Source organism: Silene latifolia, chromosome 3 (genome assembly GCF_048544455.1).
Source record: "Silene latifolia isolate original U9 population chromosome 3, ASM4854445v1, whole genome shotgun sequence".
NCBI classification, from domain to species: domain Eukaryota; kingdom Viridiplantae; phylum Streptophyta; class Magnoliopsida; order Caryophyllales; family Caryophyllaceae; genus Silene; species Silene latifolia.
In genome coordinates this window covers 8,409,595-8,434,325 of record NC_133528.1, presented here as the reverse complement: position 1 = coordinate 8,434,325, position 24,731 = coordinate 8,409,595, and the positions used below count along the sequence as shown (strand labels likewise).

Genomic DNA, 24,731 nt, shown 5'->3' with positions numbered 1-24,731 from the left:
TCATTATTCCTTTAGTTTGACTAAACGACGTGTATGTAAATTGCTAAGAAGGAATCTATTGTTTACAAACTTTGTGTCAAGTGTAAAGTTAATATTTTATTAATATTCTAACCGTTACAAATCTTACCCTTACATAGATAGTATAGAAGATTCGTTATTCTATTTTTTTATTCAGGGTATGAACAAGCCAGGACGTTGTATTGAGTTTTTCACAAAAAGAACACACTTTTATAAGGATACAAAACTGGTTGAGCACAGAAAAACATCAAATAGTGCACTTCAAATACTAATCTCCTACCATTACTCAATAGTCATTACGGAGTTATCAATAGATTATAAATGTATAATCCGAAAAACCATTAATTAATAGTGTACTTTAAAACATACTCCACCACCGAATATAATGCTAAAACAAAACATCACAATAATAAAGGATTTAATGTCACCTAGGTAGGTTAAGTAATCTAGCTTGGAAGAATAGCGTGTTGGAATTGGACGTAAAATACAAGTAACAATGTTTTGACAATGTTAGAACATTGGAAACACACAAGGAATGTTATGGATTATGAATTACTTCCTCCGATCCAGACAAATGGTAATATAAGGAAAAAGAGGTTATTTAAGAAAGTTGGAAAAGTGAGAGGTAAAGTTGAAAGCTAAATAAAGGTGGAAAAGTAAGGGGTAAAGTTGGAAGCTTTGAATGGGACCACAAGAATCCTCCTTAAACTAAAAGAATAAGAAAACTGAAAATTTTCCCGCCTAAATGCTTTTAACTAGAAATTGGGCCTAACTTTATCTAGATATGTATTGGACCTAATATATGGTCTTTATGTGCCAAAGTATCTTATCAAACACCGCAACTTTTATAGTTGGGCCAAATTTATTTTATTCATTATTATCTCATTAGTCAAATATATGTATTTTAAATGTCGTAATTTTTCTATTTAAAACATATGCAGATTTTACTCATATTATTAAAATCAGTGTGTGGTTTTCATTTTTTTATTCTTTAAATTTTTTACTCCGTTTAAACGGTTACACCGTATATTGTAACAAAAATTACAAAAATAGTATATGCTTCAAATGCGTAAAAATAAACATAAGTTTTTATAATTAAACTAACAATCTTCTTTTTTTAATCATAAACTTATTCCGAGTAAAAAAATGTAAAATTCGTTTTATTTTAATTCTTACTCCCTCCAATTTCATTTATTGTTCCTCTTTCCCTTTCTATCCATTTTCCTTATTATTCTCCCTTTCCTTTTTTGGACAACTTTGTGTAGTTCAAAATCAATTTGATGTGGGGTCATGTGTATTGTGTGGTCCAAATTGATTCCCTTATTTCTTATGCCAAAAAGAAAGGGGAACAATAAATGAAATTGGAGGGAGTAGTATTTTTGGACATTAACAATTGTAGATAATTACAAATAAAATTCAAAGTTCATTTATATATTATTATTATTATTATTATTATTATTATTATTATTAGCTCTAATTGTTAAGTTCTCTTAACATGACATTCTAAAATACCGTGCATTCGCACGGGCTCTATACTAGTAATGTATTGTGTAATTAAACATTGAGTGAGTGGGTAAATGCCCATTCGATGACAAACATGTAAATAGACAGTGGGGTATAAGGGTAACTTAGTCATTTTTAGGCCAAATAAGGTATGTTACCATTGGTGTGGATCGTCCGTTTTAGGTAAGTGTTACCATTTGTCTAGATCGGAGGGAGTAATAACGAGCAGTCATGAAACCCAGAGGTTTTTGATGATATTGATAATCCAATATACACCTATAATTTTTTTTGCACCGGGCCTCCACATTTTTTGAGATGGCCCTGGTAGTTTTGAATCCGAGCATATATATATGTTGACTACGACTATCAGCCTTAAACAAAATTTAAATAACACGATATTACTACTAGGCCCGTGCATCGCACGGGCATTAAATCTAGTATATATATAAAAGAAAGTTTTTTCGAGCGATCTGAGAGCGTCCACATCATCAAAAATCAATTTAGGAAAGTATAATTTTTGATGTAAAAAATAAAGTGGAAAATCTTTTAATTATTATAATATGTATATTTCCTAAATTATATTCAAGTGATATTTCCAATTTTTATATCAAACTTTTACATTTTATTTGGCAAAAAAATATCGTTAAAAAAATTATGAAAATAATAAAATTAGCTTTGTGGTAAAAAATGTTATCATTAGAATATAGATTTCATATTATTTGCACATATTAAAGATGGTGTACTTCTTAATATGTAAAATTGTGTACTTTTTAGTATTTTTGTCCCATATTGAAAAATAATATAAGTAGGTGTGGTTAATATACTACATATATATAGTAGAATTGTCCCATATCGAAAGATTAATATAAGGTGATGTGATCCTATAATTATAAATAGGAGACATATTTGGAACTTATGTATCCACCCAAAATCTTTTGAGTCTCTTAAGTATTGTCTTGGAGAGCTCTTAAAAGTTTATATCATTATATTTTCTGCCTATAGATTTTATATGTCCCACATTGAAAAATAATATAGGTGTAGTAAATGTACTACGTTTAAATAATATAATTAGAATTGTGTTAAAAAAAATTCTATCATTAGAGTATAGGTTCATATCATTTGCACATATTTTAATTATGATAAAAAAAAATAAAAAACAAACATATGAATATTAATAGATAATATAGTATTTGCTTATTATTAAATCGGGTTGGATTTCGAATTAGGTTCAAAAAATATGGTGTACTTTTAAATATGTTATTCGTCTCACATTGAAAAATAATGTTGGTGTGATAAATATATACTACGTATAAATAGTTGAATTGTCCCACATCATAAGATTATCATAAGGTGGGGTGATCCCATGATTATAAATAGGATTTATCCTTGGAACTTAGGTATCACAACAAATATGTTGAATCTCTCAAAGTATACTTATTATATAAGAGACTTTAAACATAATCTTGAATTAAATGTTAAATTTTTAAAGTTGTAACATTTTTTTAGGTGGGAGAAAGATCGATAAAATGGTTAATATTATAACGGAAATTTTTCATGGTACCCTCGAATTTTGTTAGATTACACATAATACCCCTAATTTTAAGTTTGTACATATAATACCCTTGTGTTTACTTTTTTCATAACGTCGTTACTCCTATGAGTAACTTGAGTAATTGAGCATGCCATGCTATTTGTGTTTTGTTATTTAGGTATTCAATGTTAGTTTATTAAATAAAATTTGGATTTAAGAATTAGATGATGAAGTGTTTGTGTACTAGATAACAAAAGAAAAAGGGGTCAAAAGTCATAGGAGCAATGACGTTATGACGGAAGTTGTCAAATGGTATTCTGGGAAAGAAAAAGGTGAACACAGGGGTACCATTTGTAGAAACTTAAAATTAGGGGTACCATGTGTAATCTATCAAAGTTCAAGGTTACCATGAGAAATTTCCAATATTATAATGATATACTTAATTAAATTTTCATTTAAAAGAGAGAGATATCCGTACCAATAAAACAATAAAGGAGGTATTATATTTTAATTGTTATTTTATTGCCACGCCATCAAACTTAACGTCTATTTAACAGCCTTTACATTAGGGGGCACCATGGGCAAAAAAATGGAACTTCAAGGATACCATAGGCAGATTCTTAAAAGTAGGGGTAACATGAAAAATCAGACAAAATTAAGGGGTACCACGGGAAATTTCCGTATCTCAATTATGATAAAAAAAAATGAAAAAAAAAACAGCGACAAATATTAATGGAGAGTACTTGATCATATTATTAAATTTAAATATAACTATTAAATATAATGAGTAACAATTAACTGTATTCGGTATTATTCGGGATCTGGTTGAATGTCGAACTAAGTGCAAAAAAGATGGTGTAATTCTGAGTATGTTATTTGTCCTACATTGAAAAACAATGCGGGTTTGATGATATACTACGTATAAATAGTAGAATTGTCCCACATCAGAAAAATAATCCAAGTTTGGTGAATATATTACTTATAAATAGTAGAATTGTACCACATCGAAAGATTAGTATAAGGTGGGGTGATTATATGATTATAAATAAGAGTTAACCCACGTATATATTAATCTTTTATTTTTTTTTAAAAGAGATATTTTAATAATATGTAAACAAATCATTAGACATATAATGTAAACATTAAACCCTTATGTTTTTTTTTTGCATTATAAATAAGTTAATTACCCCACAAACGCACAGGCATTCAAACTAGTATAATGAATAGGAGGGAGTATATTTTACCAGATAAAAGAAAGGGGAACAATAAATGAAATTGGAGGGAGTATAATATATATCACAAATTCTCATTATAGACGGACATTATCCGTCTATACGTATAGACGGATACCATTTTCCCTCATAAAATACCCATTTGCCATAAAGTGTGAAGACATGGGGGTCTTGCCCACCTTGTCCCCCCTACCCATTTTATTAGAGGTCTTTACCCGTCTGTTCGCCCCACCCGTCTATACCAAGACCTATTGAATATATATAGAGTAGTTGGAAAATGCGGTCAAAATTATGTCATGAAGACCGCAATAAATCAAATACAAAAATATAAAAATTAGGGACAAAAATATAAAAATTAGAGGAAGTTTCGTTTTGGAGACCAGATTAAATTATTGCCTTCATGTTCATCACTAATAATGCCACGTTTCTCCGACCCTTCACAACAATAATAATCTAATAATCAAAATAATATACGTACCACTCTCTCAACTTAGTTACTTGCCTCTCCCACAATTTGCATACCCATTTTTCTTATTCTCATCTTTTCATTTTCTTCCCAATTAGTTCATCACAAAAATTACAAAAAAAACCCAATAAATATGATCAAAGAATATTATACTAGTGCAATAATAATATCATGCATTGCTTTAATTTTGACGTGTGCATGGAAATTACTAAATTGGGCATGGTTGAAACCCAAAACTTGAGAAAAACTTAGACAACAAGGGCTTAATGGTAATTCATATAAGGTTTTTTATGGTGATTTGAAGGAGACTTTCAAAATGCGTGATGAAGCTCGACAAAAACCAATTCCTTTTACTAATAATGATTATATTACTCGTGTTCTACCTTTTCTTCACCAACAAGTTGCAAAATATGGTTAGTGTTTTCTTTTATTTTTATTTTAGTAAGCTCAGTCGATTAGTACTAAGACTTGATATCAGCCTCTTATATGTCATGCACTTATGAATAGATCTGGCTTTACATATATTTGATAGATGTTCCACTTATGTTAAGCAAATAAGCGACCAAAGCAATTAAGGGTCGTATAATATCGTGTCTTATAGTAGGGGCAAACGTCTCAATGTAGTTAATATGGTACTGTTGAGACTTGAGAATAACCTTTTACAACAAAGCTTTGCTTTGTATATTTGAACTGAACCATTTGGATTGAATCTGGTTCGAACGACTCACTTGACTTTGACCATCCGTATGTTTTGGTCTTTTTGGGAGATCTCAAGTATGATTTTTTTCAATCATGTATTTTAAGCTCCTCTTCCGTTGCATCTTTCCATTCTTGATGTTTAGAGGTTTTATGATAGTTATTAGGCTCATAAACCGCAACATAACATGAATTCTCTTGGATTGCGACATTTGTCGTACAAATCAACTACAAGACTTTGAATCTGTAGAAGATTCAACTTCATTATATAATTGTATGACTCCTTGAAAGTCAAAGTGAAGTTTGTTGTGTTTTAGGAGAAGTTGGTGGGGACACATATTCAAAAACATCCTCATTTTAATCCTTGTTCCTTGTGATGAATTTTCATCTTCATGTATAAAAACTCCAAGGTGTTAATTGGTTAGGTTTCTCCACCTTGTCTTCTTCCCAATTCCAGTATGAATTTTCATCGACTTCGATAACTCTATAGCTCTACCGTTGACCGACTTTCGAGTCTTCAAGTTAAGAAGACGATAACCTTTAGATTGGGAGCTATAACCCAAAAAGATGCCATGTTGAACCTACTCTTGCATGCAACTTGTGCTTACTTAGGCCCTGTTCTTTTGGATTTCAAGTCACTTAATTTAAGTTCATTTCAGATCCTATAAGTTTAGTTCAGTTCAGATCCTATAAGTTCAGTTCAGATCTAATAAGTTCAGTTCAGTTCAGATCCTACCTATAAGTTCAGTTCAGTTCAGTTCAAATCCTATAAGTTCAGTTCAGATCCTATACCTCACTTAATTTAAGTTAACTTCAGATCCTATAAGTTAAGTTCGATTCGATTCGATCCTATAAGTTCGATTCGAGATCCTATAAGTTCGATTCGATTCGATCCAATAAGTTCAGTTCAGATCCTATAAGTTTAGTTCAGTTCAGATCCTATAAGTTCAGTTCAATTCAGATCAGATAAGTTTCAGTCCAAAAGAACAGGGCCTTACTAGAGGAGCACGTCTGTAACACAAACGCTTGTGATTTGTCTTTTCATTTTATTCTTTTCATGCTACAACCTTTATGCTTTCGTTTCCAATCGAAATTGTTGTAACTATTTCTACTACTAAAAGGGTTATTGCTATGATTTATTGTCACATTAGTGTCGTTATTTGCGTACCTGTGTGTTCGACACTCAGGTATATATTAATTATCACGATACTAGGAAGCTCTTCAAGCTAAAAAAAAAAAAAAACATAATGTTTGAATATCATCAAGTACTGGCACTTTTCTAGTCAAAAGACTCAAAACCATGCACATTTTTGATATTAAAGTTGAATGGTGATCATAATCATTTTAGAGAATATATTATCGTTAAATTATCGATCTTGTTTATGTTAAGATAATATTCTGCAACGGAAGGCAAAGTGAACATTGTGTTACATGGTTGTAGGTCAAAATTGCTTTACATGGTCGGGCCCTGTTCCGGTTATAAACATTACTCAACCGGAGCTAATAAGGGAGGTTTTCTCTAGGATGAATGAGTTTCCGAAGGTGAAAAAGAACCCGCTTGCTCGATTACTTGTCCCTGGCCTTGTAAGACTTGAGGGCGAGAAATGGGCAATGCATAGGAAGCTTATTAACCCTGCATTCCATATGGAGAAGTTAAAGGTATACACTATACATCTACTTTTGTATTGCTGTTTTTTCGGCAGTTATTAATTCTAAAATGCTTCAACAATTTTCGTTGCAGCTTATGCTTCCAGCTTTCCATACTAGTGTCACAGAGTTGATTGGTAAATGGGAAAATTCGATGTCTGAAACCGGTTCTATTGAGTTAGATGTTTGGCCGGATATTACGAACTTAACTGCGGATGTTATTTCTCGAGCTGCATTTGGTAGTAGCTTTGAGGAGGGAAGACGGATATTTGAACTTCTCAAAGAACAAACTCAGATGACTGTACGCCTCTTTCAATCTATTTATATACCCGGATGGAAGTAAGTCAAAATTAATCATCGCATTATGTATTTATAGTCGTATTTTAGTTTGTAAATTACGCTAAAATCGATGTTCATGTGGTTTTATTAGATATGTGCCCACAAAGAATAACAGGCAAATGAAAAAGATCAATGAGGACATCCAAGGTTTATTGATAGGAATAATCAACAAGAGGAAGAAAGCGATGGATGGCGGAGAAGCTGCTAAGAATGACTTGTTGGGGATATTAATGGAGTCAAATTTCAAGGAGACTCGAAGCCATGGGAACAAGCGCCTTGCAATGAGTTTCAGGGAAATGATCGATGAGTGTAAGTTATTCTACTTTGCTGGTCAAGAGACCACTTCCGTGTTGCTAGTGTGGACGATGATTTTGTTGAGTAAGCACCAAGATTGGCAAATGAAAGCTCGAGAAGAAATTTTGTCGGCATTTGGAAAGAACCTACTACCGGATGTTGATGGTGTAAACCATCTGAAATCGGTGAGTTATGGTTCAAAATTCCTCCCTTTTGATTAATCGAAGGTTGCCGGATTCGAACTCATGACCTATGGTCACGTTGACTCTGATACCATGATAGATGAACCATCAGGCCCAACTATTATATTTATTCCTTATTATTGATATCCCTATGCCAGTGCTGTCGTCATACTAATTACTGAAATGTTCTGTTGATTGACATAGGTGACGATGATACTATACGAAGTGTTGAGATTATATCCTCCAGTGCTCTCAATTTCTCGAAGAATAAATGACCAAGATACAATGCTCGGTAACCTCTCGTGTGCCGTAAAGTGGTATGGTGAGCCTGTCGATATACCAAGTTCATCACGATCCTAAACTTTGGGGTGACGATGTGAATGAATTCAAACCAGATAGATTTTCGGAAGGAATTTTGAATGCGACCAAGGAAAACCTATCATTCTTCCCCTTTAATGGAGGGCCAAGAATATGCATTGGCCAAAATTTTGCCCTGGTTGAAGCTAAGATAGCTCGCTATGCTTTTACAAATGGTTTTCTTTCGAGCTTTCACCGTCTTACACCCATGCTCCTACCACTTCTTTGATTCTCTATCCCCAATATGGGGCTCACCTCATTGTTCACCGTCTTTGAAGATTGTGCAACTCAGCTTATTCTTAAATATAGAAATGGAATCATGTCAGGACGGTCTTTTTCTAGAATTGAGGACCCCTTAAAAATAACACACTTTATTCAATAAAATATCACAAGTTGTTCGATGAAATAACATACAATTCATTTTTAAAATAAACAGTTTTATTAAAGTGACGCTAAACATGCTCAAATTCTCATCATATTGAGCAATTATGATTAGCTCATTTCAAAACGGGTCAATGTAGATTAGGTTCAAAGTTTGACTGAAATTACCTTAATTTAATTCATACTTCGACGGCCACTATCAGTCTATAGCTATAGACGGATAGTAGCCCTTTCACAAAATTAAAGTGGGAGAGCAAGTTGGGTTATCCATTTTCTACCAACTTGCACTACCTACTTTTATTTGTAAGAGGAACACTATCCGTCTATAGTTATAGATGGATAGTGTTCATCTATAATGAGAATTTGTGCTTCTAATCTCATTTCAATTTTGCAATTTGGTCTTTCAAATATCACGATAGATCATTCGAGTAGAGTTAGGTTCGTTTTTCGTGGTCTACCCTGTTCTAGTACCATAATAAATAAACAAAGTAAGTCTCCTTTTGATAGGTATATCTCATTATAAGGCATAAACGTTTCAAATATATTAAAAAGAAAAAATCAGAATACCTAAAAAATTATAAATGACTTATTTTTATCTATTCAAGTGGGTTATATTTGACCATTATGAGCTCATGATTTAATATTGGAATTTTTGATAAACAAATTACTTCCATATATATTGGTCGACTATATATATGACACGTTGGTCCATGCAAAATAATCTAATCTATAAGGAACTACTACTCCCTCCACTTCTTCTTTCTAAATTTTTGGTCTTTTTTTCCAAATTTCTTCCCAATTAAATCACAAAAAAAATCTAAAAACCCAAATGAATATGATGAAACAATATTATGTTATTTCAATAATAATATCATGTATTGCATTAATTTTGATAGTAGCATGGAAATTACTAAATTGGGCATGGTTGAAACCTAAGAAGCTTGAGAAAAAACTTAGAGAACAAGGGCTTAATGGTAATTCATATAGGCCTTTATATGGAGATTTAAAGGATACCTTTAAAATGCGTGATGAAGCTCGTAAAAAACCAATACCTTTTACTAATGATTTTATTACTCGTGTTCTTCCTTTCCTTCATCAACATGTTGATAAATATGGTTAGTATTTCTTTAATCTTTTTTTTTGGTTTAATTCGCAATTAATTAATTAATTGTCTTTTTATTATAGAGTACTACGGAGTATGTATTAACTGTTAAGTAAGATATCCCCGTCTATAATGAGGATTTGTGTAAGTATAGTAGTTTATAGATGTTAGTTAGGCTAGCTGATAAAATCACGAGTCACAAAGGATGATAGTTATGATCTGAGTAACTGAGAGTTCAATAGCCGTCAGCATAATATTCGCCCCTCCATAAAAATAGGGTAGGATTATGTTTGGCAATGTATTTCAGTTAGCTTAATTGATCAAAATAATAGTGTTTGATAAATAACATTTCGGCTTATATAAAAAAGTTAGTCCAAGTCAATTTTTAAAACAAAATACAGTAGGTTATTATATTTTGGTTCACTTTCATCTCGAGTTTTTATGTTAGTTATCTTTTCATGATTTCATCTAATTTACTAAAAATATAATTTATTATATTTTGTACTAGAAGACAATATTAAAGGGGACAAAACAGTTATTATTGTGGTATGATTGTATGTACGGAACTACAACCATTGTTATTATTATGGTTTATAAATCGCCAAATCGGTCTTTAGGGATAATTATTGCTAACCACTCCGTATAATATTGAGATTTTATTCAACTGTTTATGTTTAGGTTTTGAATTTAATTATTCATCTGATCTGATGTATAAGTCTGATGTTGACGCCTACATGCATTAACTATTGATTTAAAAAAAATGAGATGGCGTCACCGAGTAATACAAAGCCACAAACTGATACGATTCAAAGTATATTGGCGTAATCAAGATTTGTAGTAAGGGATGAAATTCTTTAAGGAAAAACTAATAGTACTTTAAAGTAAACTAAAACATTACAGTTGAAATTTTCAACTAAAAGTTACCTATTCATGGTCTAGGCATCGCTGGCACGGTCGACTGTCGTGCCGTGCGTGGGCCATTGACGTGTCTTGAGGCGACCTACTACTCCGTACAATTGAGGAATTTTGGAGGTTTTTGGCTGTTGGCCCACCCCAGAGGCCCACAATATATGGACACAACCCATTCTCCCTTTTACTTTATGTTTTCTACTATGGGGGGTGCCCGAGGGTCAGCCCACTGTACCAGCCCATGAGCTGTCAGTAGGCACGCGGTGGGGCCTAGACACGGTTATTTGTATGTTCATAAGGCCTTCAAACGGCCCGAGGCCCCGAGCGTGATATGCCCATGAGATGTCAGTGGGTCGTGTCATCGAAATAAGACCTTGGCACGGCCTATCGTGTTGGCCGTGCAAAATCCCGTGTCATGCCATAATGAGTCATGGTTCGTGTTAGGGCGTGCCAGCCCACGTGCTCATTTCCATCTCTAAGCACACCCTTATTATCAACTCTCACTTAACAATTAAGAGACCATTGTCGAATGTCGGTTTTTGTTAAATAGATTGGGAGCCGATAATTAGTAGTAGTACCATGGTCGAATGTCATTTTAAGAGACCAAATAATTTTGTTATCAAAGATTGAGCAATAAACATTGTTTTGTACATGGTTATAGGTCAAAACTGTTTTACATGGATGGGCCCTGTTCCGGTTATAAACATCACTCAACCGGAGCTAATAAGGGAGGTATTCACTAGGATGAATGAATTCCGAAAGCCTAGCACAAACCCACTTATTCGATTACTTGCTCCTGGACTTGTAAGCCTTGAGGGCGAGAAATGGGCCATGCATAGGAAGCTTATTAACCCTGCATTCCATATGGAAAAGTTAAAGGTAGCTACTCCTTGGATTTGTAAGTATATAGTACTCTTTAGTTGTTTTTTCAGCGGCTTTTTGACTCTGAAATGCTTCCAAAACGACGCAGCTTATGCTTCCAGCATTCCGTGGTAGTGTCACAGAGTTGATCGACAAATGGGATAATTTGATGTCGGAAACTGGTTCTGTTGAGTTAGATGTGTGGCCGGATATTATGAACTTAACTGCAGATGTTATCTCGCGAGCTGCTTTTGGTAGTAGCTTTGTGGAAGGAAGAAGGATATTTGAACTTCTCAAGGAACAAACTCTAATCACTATACGCCTCGTTCAATCCGTTTATATACCTGGATGGAGGTAAGTTATACGAATCACGGCATATATATTGTGTAAATTGGTTTGTGAATTACGCTTAACTAGGTTTGGTTCCCGCTATGCTCGGGCTACCTTTATCTACCATTTAAATTTTATTTTCTATGAAATGTGATTCGCTAAATTTGGTTAACATATACATTTACAATTTATATCTTGAAATTACGATGAAATGTAAAATTATGAGACACGTTCACCACTCCCGTTGTTAATAGTATTACTTTCACTACATCCCCTGTTAATACTATTAGGTTTACTGCTTACTCCTGCTATTTTTACGGTTAATCCGTTAGTTTTGTCAAACTCATATATTTAAATAAATTAATTTCATAATCCACTTTTTTCATTTGCCCCCTCCCCTGAATCCCCCTCCGTCATGTATTGTAATAATGCCCTTGCTGCTCATTTGACACCGAAAAAAATATTGTTCTAGATATGTGCCAACAAAGACGAACAGACAAATGAAAAAAGTGGATGATGAAATTCAAAGTTTACTTAAAGGAATAATTGACAAAAGGAAGAAGGCAATGGATGCCGGGGAAGCGGCTAAGGATGACTTGTTGGGGATACTATTGGAGTCCAATTTAAAGGAGACTCAAAGCCATGGGCGTAACAAGCGTCTTGCAATGAGTTTCAGGGATATGATTGATGAGTGTAAGTTGTTTTACTTTGCCGGTCAGGAGACCACTTCTGTGTTAATAGTGTGGACGATGATTTTGCTTAGCAAGCACCAAGATTGGCAAACGAAAGCCCGAGAAGAAATTTTGTCTGTATTTGGACATAACCTACCGGATGTTGGCGTAAACCATCTAAAGTCGGTGAGAAAATTGGTTTTCGTTCTTGTTTATGTACCTTGTTTATTTTGGTGTTGGCCAGAAGTATTTTCTACCGATAATAGGAGAGAATATTGCTAATTTACTGTAAATGTTGTCGTGTTTGCATAGGTGACGATGATACTATACGAAGTGTTGCGATTATATCCTCCGGTGCTTACAGTTTCTCGACGGGTATATGACCATGATACAATGCTAGGTAACCTGTGTGTACCTAAAGGTGCTTCGGTTGGTCTATCAATATACCAAGTGCACAAGGATCCGAATCTTTGGGGTGACGACGTGATGGAATTCAAACCAGATAGGTTTTCGGAAGGTATTTTAAAGGCAACCAAGGGGAATCTATCATTTTTCCCTTTTTCTGGAGGGCCAAGAATATGCATTGGCCAAAATTTTGCCCTGATTGAAGCTAAGATTGCAGTAGCTATGCTTTTACAGCGGTTTTCCTTCGAGCTATCACCATCTTACACCCATGCTCCTACCACTTCGATACTTCTTCGACCCCAATACGGAGCCCATCTCATCATACGTCGTCTTTGATGATAATGCGTCTCACCTCATCCTACATTGTCTTTGAGGATATGCCTGACTGTGATTAATATACGGAGTAATAGTTTAGAATACCATCGATACACTCTAAATAAGTACTCCGATAATGGTTTGTAGTGAAGTTTACCAATTACTACGGTATTATTATTATTATCTTCAGCTATTCTTGCTTGTGACGAAAAGATGTTCGTGACATCTTACAACCACCTTCTTTTTTAACATTATATATTGTTTGGTTGTGAGACTTTACACTTGTGTCGCGTCATAAATGAGAATTGTTGGACTGTGATTAGTATAATGCCGGAATGTAATTACTATTCTGTATATGTTATTTTATGTACTTCTCTTTAGCAACTTCGACTTTCTGATATGTGGATGTCCAATCCAAATTATAATTGTACTTGTTTCCTCTTGATTTCGAGCAATGTTGTATCATTGAAAAACTTTTGCCGATTCACATTCCATCTATGTTACAGGTTCGATTCTCCATCCCCTCCAAATCCCTCTATCTAGACAATGTTAAAAGATCGAGACGATGTCGAGTGTCACAAGGAAGTCATCACCTAATGACTAGGTTATTAGTAGACCTGTCAAACGGGTCGGGTGGGTCGGGTCGAATACGGGTTGGGTCAGGTACGGATTGGGTCATACGGGTCACGGGTCGGGTTAGGGTCAAAATACGGGTCAAGAAATAATTTCTATGCCTTTTTTAATCGATTTTTTTAATTAAAAAAATAATTTTTAAAAACGTAAAACATATTTAAAATTAATATTTTAATCTTCAACATTTACATTAATTATATCGACACAATTATTAAAATAAAGCTTTTTTAATAATTATTTTATTATTATGTATTATAAAAGTTAGTGAAAATGGTTATTTACCACCTAGTATTTAGCGTATTTTACAAACTACCACCTTGTATTTTGTTTATTACAAATAACCACCTACATTACACTTGATATATCCGAATTCCCACCGTATTTCATTCTCGATCATCATCTTATTCAATACTCGACTCGTTAAGTTTATATACTATAAAAAGACTAAAATACCCTCATTTTAATTCACTCAAAACACATACTAAGCACCTAAAACATCTCGAGACATTAATCACCAACACCCCCAAGTGAATCATTCATCATCATCATCATCATCAAATTGTATTGTCCGACCACCACCAACAACAATAAGAAGAAACTCAAAGCATCGCTTGCCACCGCCGCGTCAATCCTTTCCACACTATCGACCACCACCAGAACGAATTCTAATCTCTTCTCGGTCAACCACCCAACTCCGCTACCATATAAAAAACCCCACCCTTATCTTCAAAACCTCTACTAAACCTCCTGAAAACCCCAGCCCAACCAATGAAACCGTCTTCAGCACCCATAAAAACCCTAGATCTTGGGATTTCATGTGTGGGAAAGGGGATTTCGTGGGATCGGAGCGATGGTGGCGACAAGTTGGAAATCGACTAGGGGTAAGGGAGGTGGCAAATCTGGTTGTGCAATAAGACAGTAGGCATAGGTTCGCGGTGCGGAGGGCAGTAGAGTAAGGTGGCAATGGTGAAAAAGTTGTCAGTGAAGCTTTGGGGTGACATGGCGATGGCGATGATATGGTGGGAGGGATGATGTACATTGATTGTTAGATTCACTTGATAGACGGAGGCCCTCATAATTTTGCTTGTTGATTATAATTTTTCAAAAATAATTTGATTGTGATTGTAATTTTGGGTATGAGTTTGTTTGTCTTCTAATTTGATGGTAACGACTTAATGAATATTTGGAGTGGATAAAAGTAAGGGTATTATGGTCATTTCATAGTTTATTCACGTAATAAGTCGGGAATTATGTTAAATGATGATCGATAATGAAATACGGTGGGATTTTGGATATATGAAGTGTAATGCAGGTGGTTGTTTGTAATAAACAAAATACAAGGTGGTAGTTTGTAAAATACGTTAAATACTAGGTGGTAAGTTACAATTTTCTCTAAAAGTTATATAAACTTACTGATTCAATTATATATGGGTCATCTTTTGCCGGCTCTAGAAAAAACTACGAGAACAAGGGCTTAAAAGGTAATTCATATAGGCCCCTTTTTATGGAGATTTGAAGGAAGCATCCATATAATGCTTAGTGAAGCAAGAAAAAAATCTTTTCCTTTTACTAAAAAATACATTTTGCTGCAGAAATCAGATAAAATTCTGACAAAATGGCAATTCAAGTTGGTTGTTGCACACCTACAGTTACTGTATTTGCTGCAAATTCCACACCCAAATTCTTATTTTCACAAAATTACCCAACTTTTTCTTGCAAATTAAAGATCCAAACTTTATCTAAGTTGTCCATAAACCCTCTTCATAAATCTCCCAAAAATGGCAGAAAAATTGATACCCATTTCATTTCCAAGGCTTCTGCTTCATCATCTGGTAAATTTTCTGTTAAATTTTGGAGTTTTAACTCGGCATTTTGAGTTAAAGGAGCGGATTCTCTGTCCCATTTTCGTGTCTTACCTTGTATCCCGCTATTTTTATCTTCCGACATGTCATCATTTAATGCGATTTACTGAAATTTATTTAATGATTAATGGTTATGTGTCAAATGAAGAGGTAATGGGACACGGAAATGGGACAGAGGATCCAGACTCGAAAAATGTGGCAATTTGAATGTACTTTGGTTATTGATGTTATCTGGGAACTTTCTGTTTATTTGTTTCCTGCAAATTTATGAATTGCAAGTGATAATAGAAGAAAAATAATGTATTTTCATGATTTTTTTCGAGTTTTAGTAAGTTAATACAGTAAAAACAAGCAATCTAGCTCTTTAATCTTCTGGTATGAGATGCAGGTTTCAGTTACATTAGCTGGTAAAATAATTCAGTGGTGTTACTCATGACCTAGGTCCGAAACCCGTCAGAATTTTCCTTCTGATAGTATGATAAGATTGTGGTACATGACTGGTTTTGCAAAAATTTCTTCCTACTGAGAATGCTTTCTGATATAGAGATTCGACTGTCCGAGCTTATAGAACATATCCTATTCAAGTAAAGGTCGTACGGAAAATGCTTTGATATTATGAATAAAAATGATTGGGGAAGCTCTGAATTAAGTCCTTGAGATAAAAGTGACTGAGCAAATTACTATGTTATTCAGATTCGGACCGTCTTCCTTTGCTAAGTTGAAATGAAGAACTGATATATTTTGCTGTTTGAAATATGATGCAGTTGGAAGTGTAGAGTATGTAGAAGAACCTTCTACCAAAGTGAAATTTCCGAATTCTGTAGATATTCCTGGCTGTTCAAGCTCATTAACCTTGCTTGGAACTGGTACATTCTCTTTGCATAATTTTGCACATTGCATTCAAAGGACAGTCTGTTAACAAAAATGCAAAATCTCGACATATGTTGGTCGATGCTACAAACATTGAGTTTTTCCACTGCAGGCTACAGGGAAAAGGTTTTTGCAATTATCGGAGTTAAGGTGTATGCAGCCGGACTTTACGTGAACCCAACAATGCTAAATGATTTGAGTTCCTGGAAAGGAAAATCTGCTGCTGAAATTGAGCAGGATTTGTCCGTGTTCCAAACTATCTATCAATGTAATAAATTGTGCTTCTCTTCGACTTACATCAGAAAAACTTATATGAGACGGTCTTATATAGCTACGTAATTAAATGATGAATGCTAAACAGTCATCAAAATTTGCAGCTTCTTTAGAGAATTCATTGCAAATTGAATTGGTAAGAGATGTTGATGGTAAAACATTTTGGGATGCACTGGACGAAGCTGTTTCTCCACGAGTGGCAGCACCAACGCCTGTAGATGATTCTGCTCTCTCCACTTTCCGGAGTATCTTTGAAGGACGGTCTCTAAAAAAAGGGACTCTTATATTATTAACTTGGCTTGAGCCATCTAAAATGCTTGTGAGTATACTCCGTATCTCCTAAACTTAGTTAACCAGATTAAAAGTACTGTTTCTGATACGAAGCTTGTTTGATTACTAGGTATCTGTCTCAACAGCTGGTGTTCCTGCAGAGGTAGATGCCACAATCAACTCGATGAATGTCACGAGAGCCCTTTTTGACGTGTTCTTTGGAGAATCTCCGGTTTCTCCAACCTTGAAGACTTCTGTGGCTACTGGATTGGCAAAAAAATTGCAGTAACGGCAACTTATATTCACTCTCATTTCGGGTGTGCTGTTATTGGGTCATTACAAAGAACTGGGCGGTTGAAAATCCAGTCGTTTTTGGGTTGGCGGTTATAGGATGTGTTAATCGGGTTATATCAGTTCAGATTCTCGGCTAATTTAAGTTTTTCTTTTTTGGCTTGGGTTGAGTTATTTTGTGAGATCAGCTAGTAACATATCAAAACTGTACTGTAACAGTTTTTTACTAAAAATCTGAAGCATTATTCTTTGCTTAATTTCGCCTTTTCTAACATACTGGCAACCTCAGCCATCGTAGGTCTTTTAAATGGCTCCGTTTCTAAGCACATTAGCGCAATGCTAAAAACGCAGTTTACTTCATCAATCTGACAGTGCTCCAGTCGACGGTCAAGAACATATTCTTCTCGCTTCTCGTGAACAACAGACTTTACCTGCTCAATATTTCAAGATTCAGTAAGTCTTGTATGAGACGGAATCACATGTTAAACCAACCCCATTCCTTTGTGTATCTCTCATTTAGTTATAAGGTTAATTGGTTGGTCTCACATGTAAAACCGTCTCATATAATTTCCTTGCTTTAAACTTTGAATCTTACTAGTACATCTTACTGCTAGCAGATTAAAATTTCAGCAGTCTGATTTTGCAGAAAGCTCTGTTAAAACCAAAAAAAAAACAGACGCGGAAAATAAAAAGACGGAAATTATAGGCATACCCAAGTGACTAACTTTGTTCCCTCCTCAAGAAATGTTTCATCCATGGGCTTTTTTCCTGTCAAAAGCTCCAACAGCACCACACCGAAACTATAAACATCGCCTTTTGCTGTTGCTTTTCCTGTATCAAAATACTCTGCAGAGAGTAAAGTATACTTTATTAATGTATGCTTATGCAGACGTTGTAAAACCGCCTTAACAACATGAAAAGGCAGAAATTGCAGGCGCTAGTACCTGGAGCCAAGTAACCAAAGGTGCCAGCAACCATAGTAGAGACATGGGTCTTATCCGGTTCCATGAACGTGGCTAACCCGAAATCAGATACTCGAGCCTCACTGTTTTCATCAAGTAGGATGTTGCTTGATTTGATATCTCTGTGGATTATATGCGGTATGCAGTCGTGGTGCAGGTATGCTATTCCCTTTGCTGCACCTAATGCAATTTTGTATCTTGTAGCCCAATCTAATTGCTTCTTGTCCTTTAGTTTCCCTGCATAAAACACTTCTGTCATTTCCCTGCATAAGATCACATTAAAGAGTCGGAAAAACCTCGGCTAGGACCGTCCTAAATCCTAATATATAATTAGATCTAGCAAATGCCGAAAACAAATTCTGATTCATGTCCTTAAAATGTGACAGAATTTTACGCTGGCTGCCACAAACCTACCGCAACCCTCTTTATCAGGGTTTGGGACCGGCAGTTACTCAGAGACGGAGTTTTGATCCTAAATCAACCCGACTCCAAAATTACCCTAGCCAAAATTTACCTTACCCAAAACAACTAATTTGAAACAAAAGCCATAATTAATAACCATGGCCCGAAAATGTCCTGACCAATAATTGATAAACGCGCGCTCAAAATCACTTGAACCCTGAACCGAGCAACCTGTTTGCTTTGTCTGCGTAAGACCGTTCTATCCAAGAAGCCGTATTTTGGAAGGTAAGAGAAGGATCTTACCATGAAGGTAAGAATCTAGACTTCCATTAGGCATAAGCTCATAAATAAGAAGGTTATAATGAGGAGAAGTGAAATATCCATATAAAGTAACAATGTTTCTATGCTTTATGTCACCCATTGCTTCTAACTCTCTCTCGAAACCTCGATCACGATCTGCACTTCCTCTGTTAAGCCTCTTAACTGCAAACGATGTCGTTTCGTCTATTGTCAGTTTGTAAACTACTCCATACCCTCCACAGCCAATAACATCCTTATTGCTTAACTTGAGTGTTTTCTTCAAGAATGTATCTCGCTTTAATGCTTTCAATTTTGATGGCCTGAACATCACCATTTTCCCACCTGAATGTTTACATATCATGTCATTTTCTTGCAGTAAATCATCTTAAAGACGTAAATAAGAGACGGCTTTCCAAATGTTTTTGAACATGTTCAGCTTCATACAATCATTCACAGTGGCGGAGCCAGGATATACAGAATGGCATAATGTAAACTTGAAAAAAAAAAAATTGGAAACTTTAACTAAAACTTTCGGATTTTTCCTTGGACGGCGAGGGCGAGCGCACCTACTAGCCCCTTAAATCCGCCACTGATCATACATTCATTCGTAGATTTCATACCTGAGTAACTGTCTTGATCAATTGATATGTGCCTTCTTTTCCATCTTTTGTAGCATAAGATTGATATGATGATCTTGGAAATTACAAATGCAATACAACTTATTGTGATATACAAGGCTATGACTTTCCCATTTCCCATATTAACCTTCTACCAGTGGCGGAGCTAGGGAGGAGCCGAGGGGCTAGCAGGGGTTCTCGTTCTTCCTGAAAAATGAAAATTTTCAAAAAAAAATTCCAACTCTTTTCAAGTTTCCTTATGGCAGTATTTGTTCTCTCCGGCAAAATCTGGCTCCGCCACTGCTTAAGACACCTAATGCCTGAAAGACTCCCGCCTGTTTTGACTCGAATGTACGAAAAATTTGGCATGAAATGAAAATAGTTTCAATCATGCATAGTATGTTATAATTGTGACAATAGTTGAAAAAGGTTAATAATGTGGTTGCATTTTATAAAGTAATAAAGATTGGTTTTGATAAAATTGGCATGAAATAAAGGCATAAAATGTAGACGTAGTATAGTAGTAGCATTATATAGTGTCTTTTGGCTTTTGTTGACAATTTTAAGTCACATTCACTTTAGGTGACTTATTAGTCATTGTTGTACCTAAAATATCATGATTACTTTAAACTCCATTATTTTCATTTCATACAAATGAAAATTTGTGTTCATACATAGACACATATTTGTTCTCATGGAAGTTTATTTGTATTATTGCTTGTATGTAAAGTAATTAATCCGAGTTAAACGAGTTTGAGCAAAACTATTACGGAGTAATTAAGAAACGGGTTTATGTAGGCTTGGATTGGGATCAAGTGAGGTCAAAGTTTCTTTTTTTTTTTGGCGATAAGCGAGGTCAAAATTGACAACACGAAGGGAAGGGCGGTTTCCGATCATCAAGTGACACATCATTGTTTAAGACATGCTCAGTTGAGAGCTAGTGTAATGCAACATTGTCAAATAATGCCTTGAATCTGATAGTTGCCACTTCGAATGACTATCGGAAGGTAGCAAAGTGCTCCAACTACACATATGTTTGTTGCTTTTGCACCTAAGTTAGCTGAACTCAAGCTCCATATTCTGGTGCATTATATAGCTTGATGTATGTTTGGTTTGCTTTGATCTAGCGCAATTGATTAGTGTTATTAGCAGGTTTACGGTTGATCATGGTAAGGAAGGCAGGTTGATGTGAAGAGGATTCTTCGGTACATCTGATGTGGGTCTCGTTTATGGAGATGATAGAGAGTGCCTCTTGTAAGGGTAGCTTGATGTATGATATGGTTTTGCTCATTTATTCTTTAGGTTTATTTAATCTTTCTCACATCTGTTACAACAAACATAATGTAAAATTCTTTTTATTTGTAGTTAAATGATCTTGTTATAAAGTATGTTGGTTTTGTAAAATATTCTATTTATCTTGATTAAGTCGTTATAATAACCATAATTGTTCGGAGAATTTGAATCGAAGTTTAAAGTTTAATTTGCATCAACATATATCCAAAACCCATGAATAGGAATGCCAAGTTGCCAACCATATAGTAGGTACACTAGCAAGGTACCATACGTACTCATGTTCCAAAAACACATAGTCACATGTGCAAAGCTGAATAATCTGGTGAGTGACACCCTTGCAATTCTTGTACTTGAATAAATGTTTAGGCAATCTTCATATGATTGATGATAATGTCCCCCTACTTTATCTTTAAAGTCTATCATGTGACTAATATTGATTATCCATTTTACACAAATTATAGAATAAGACGTTTTATATCGTGACAGGCCTTATTTTTATTATAAAAAAAAAAGTTATTCATTTAATGCTAATAAATAAGTTGTTGTTTTATATAATAGATCATATTATATAGTGTGAAATAGTCTCACGTAATAATTACTGTACATTTGAAGAAGTTAGGAGTATATCAAAAGTGATCAAGCATACACCACTTTCCTTCCATTTTTGTGGGAACATCCGGAAAGTCTAGCTAGGGAATGTTTAATTGTGAGTAGATTGTGGATAAATTAGCACCACTTTCCTTTCATTTGGTGTCGATCAATGCAATTCTCAACGTAAATTTCAGTGTATAACTTATCGGAAAATTGCTTTTCAAGGAAGAAGATGTGCAGACAACAGTTCCAATAGCCCCAAATCACTCCTCAAGACCTCAACGGGAGTGAAATGTGGGAAATAATGATCATAATCAATAGCGACATGTAAATAAGACTATAAGAGAAGAGTGCAAACCATACATTCATATTCAAGAATGCTCGGGATTAAACTAAACCAATTTTTGAAGTGGCTTTTTTATTTGGTTCAATAAACATGTTAAAATTATGCAGATATCAGCTAATTATAATTGATAAAGTCAAACAGACATTTTGATTTGAATCCCTTAGACCATCCCCAAGCAAGGTTACCGACTAGGTCGTGATCTTGTTTGGTCACCTTAATGACACCTTAAATTAGGATTAAGGGGATGATTTTGGTGACCTTGAAATACTCGGGGTCAATTGGTGACCTTCAGTTGAGTTGGTGACCTGGTAGGTGACACTCTCTCATTGGCTGGAAACAAAAAAAAGGACAACCGTCAAAATAAAGGGAAGATGACCTTTGGTTGAGTATGGTGACCCGGTAGGTGGCAATCTCTCATTGGCTGGAAAGTGGAAAATGATTGGGTTGATAACCTAGGTCGTGACCTTCTGCTTGGGAGGTTGAAAGTGGGTCAAGATAGAAAAATATTGGTGACCCAATTAACTCGACCTTCTGCTTGGGGATGGTCTTAACATCAAAATTCAAAACTACCCTTGTGACAAAATTATGAAAAAAATTAGTGAGCATATTAAAAAAAAAAAAAAAAAAAAAAAAAAAAGGAAAAAAAAAAAAGTGTAACACTTTAGGCCCGAAGTTTTTTTAGTGGGATGTTTTGTAGAAAATTTGAAGTGTGCGGCTGATGGGCTATCTTAGAACTTTCATTATATGGCTACTAAAAAAGGGTGGTTGGGCTTGTGCGTTTTATGAGCTAGTGAGCTTAACCCACCAAGGCTCTATCAGAGCCTCTTTTTTGAGAACTCTAACATTACCTCCGCTTTTTTGCCGGTGGACTTGTCTGTGAATGGCCGTGAAGGTTTGTCTCGGACTTTGAATATTTGATCTTGTAAAGTGATCGAGTCGAGGTGTTTGGGTTAGATCCTGGTCGAGTTTGATGTGAGTTTTATGGTTTATATATAGTGAAGCGTGAAGATATGCAGTGTCGAAATTAGGATTTATATTAAAAAGGATGAATTGTCATTTGCGCTCCCGACTGTTATTCCATACTAATTGATGGACCAGAAATAGTTGAAAATATCGTGAAAATTGGTGTACTCCTACGAAGAAACGAATAGTATACATGTATTTTCTTTATCACATACGTAGTTTGTAGTATATGGTTTAGTTTTCTTCTAATTCAGGATCAAAATAATGTCTCAAATCCATTATTAAATGACATTAGTCTATTATTAGCAAGGACTCGAATAATTTTATATACATAATTGAATAATTGAATTAGTAAGTTTTAACTACTTCACAATGTTGACATGGTAAGGAAGTGTGAATGAAAATCCATGAATCATGCCTTTTACCAATCATTCGCCACAAGAAGACAAAAAAATTGACTTCTGATTGTATTAGTTATTCAACACGCTGAAATGATTTACTCCCGTGTTTTATATATGTCGTTCTCATATTTTAAGATATTAATTTATTTTTTCAATATTACTTAAAATATAATATTAAATATTATATGTATATACTCATATAAAGAGCTTTTTATAAAAAAAAAGAAAATAATAATACAATAATTTTACAGAGTATAATTTTTGAACAAATTTATTTTTGTAAAATTAAAGATTTATATATCTCAAAAAAAAATGTCATTTATAGAAAAGAAAGGAGGATTATGGGGTGGTTCGTAAACAGTAGATTGATGAAATTTCAGCATATTCAAAACTTTTAATATGTTGACTCAACAATCTACTAAATTACGTGTTTGGTAAATGACATATTGAAACAGTAGATTGAGCTCGAATCTACTGTTTTATAATATGCTGCTCCTCCCAGCATATTCACTTTAGTAGATTGTAAAAAATGAATCTGTCTATAATTTACACATGTATACAACAATCTAATAACCTAAACCCGCTAATTACCAAACACTTTCACTAAATATGCTATTTGTAAGTAGTAGTTAAACATGTCAATTAAATCTTTCATTCGTAATCTGCTTGATCAATCTATTTCTGCTAATTATAATTTGTTGAGTATCAAACAAGGTCTAAAGGAGTATAGAATCTCCTTATATTAGGGAAGACGAATATGTCATGTGAAAGTTGATAGTTTGATGAGGTCTAATAAGTCGAAAATGAAAGTTGAAACTTGTGAAATTAATTGTAACTTAGTCAAAATAAATAAGGATAAATTAATAAATCAAATATTGAGGTGTCCTAAAACTAAAAGTATGTTGACTTGCACGTGTAATGATAGTTAATTAAAATACTTTTTAAATGAGGAGAATTAGTGTTAAATGAGTGTAAGATACTAAGATGTACGTAATTAATTAATTGTATATCTTGTGATGATTAGTTCAATACATTCAAGTATTCAACACAGATATTTAGATATACGATCTCTCGCTAAATTATTTATTGATAGACTATTTGTTCAATTGTTCTTTACACCATTATATGTCTTTAGCTCAAAGTAACTCTTTTATTTAGTAGTATTCCGTACTTGTTTCATAATAAACATACATATTTTATCGTAAATCGATGATAATTATTTTTATTAGTAAATCATTATGTATCATAGATTCCCATTTTATAACTTCTGGTACTATTTTTCCTTATAATTGTAAAATAATCTTATACTCTACTTTGTAATAAACTTATTGTAAATCTGCCTTTCAGAAGACTTACTCAATCAACGATCGTTGAATCATCAAATTGAAAGAGAGTGTTTTGACGAGATCTAATAACAT

At 34.3% G+C, this 24,731-nt stretch overlaps 3 protein-coding genes and 1 pseudogene across 3 annotated transcripts; 3 read left to right on the top strand and 1 right to left on the bottom strand.

The window, feature by feature from the left end:
- The first annotated feature begins 4,725 nt into the window (after positions 1-4,725).
- LOC141647053 (cytochrome P450 72A397-like) lies at positions 4,726-8,689 on the top strand (annotated as a pseudogene).
- Positions 8,690-9,351: 662 nt separating this feature from the next.
- Positions 9,352-13,472, top strand: LOC141647054 (cytochrome P450 72A397-like). Its single transcript, XM_074455090.1, has 5 exons — positions 9,352-9,761; positions 11,319-11,536; positions 11,628-11,872; positions 12,321-12,705; positions 12,832-13,472. Exons 1-5 carry the CDS (start codon positions 9,476-9,478, stop codon positions 13,258-13,260), a joined length of 1,563 nt encoding a protein of 520 aa, XP_074311191.1. The 5' UTR covers positions 9,352-9,475; the 3' UTR covers positions 13,261-13,472.
- Positions 13,473-15,327: 1,855 nt separating this feature from the next.
- On the top strand, positions 15,328-17,695 carry LOC141647052 (fatty-acid-binding protein 3, chloroplastic). Its single transcript, XM_074455089.1, has 5 exons — positions 15,328-15,704; positions 16,499-16,600; positions 16,717-16,872; positions 16,982-17,196; positions 17,278-17,695. Exons 1-5 carry the CDS (start codon positions 15,488-15,490, stop codon positions 17,434-17,436), a joined length of 849 nt encoding a protein of 282 aa, XP_074311190.1. The 5' UTR covers positions 15,328-15,487; the 3' UTR covers positions 17,437-17,695.
- On the bottom strand, positions 17,038-20,283 carry LOC141647051 (receptor-like serine/threonine-protein kinase At1g78530). The gene is made up of 5 exons (XM_074455088.1): positions 19,723-20,283; positions 19,106-19,444; positions 18,383-18,637; positions 18,151-18,284; positions 17,038-17,869 (listed from the first exon to the last, which is right to left on the bottom strand). The coding sequence occupies exons 1-5, from the start codon at positions 19,859-19,861 to the stop codon at positions 17,681-17,683; spliced, it is 1,056 nt and encodes a 351-aa protein (XP_074311189.1). The 5' UTR covers positions 19,862-20,283; the 3' UTR covers positions 17,038-17,680.
- Positions 20,284-24,731: the final 4,448 nt, after the last annotated feature.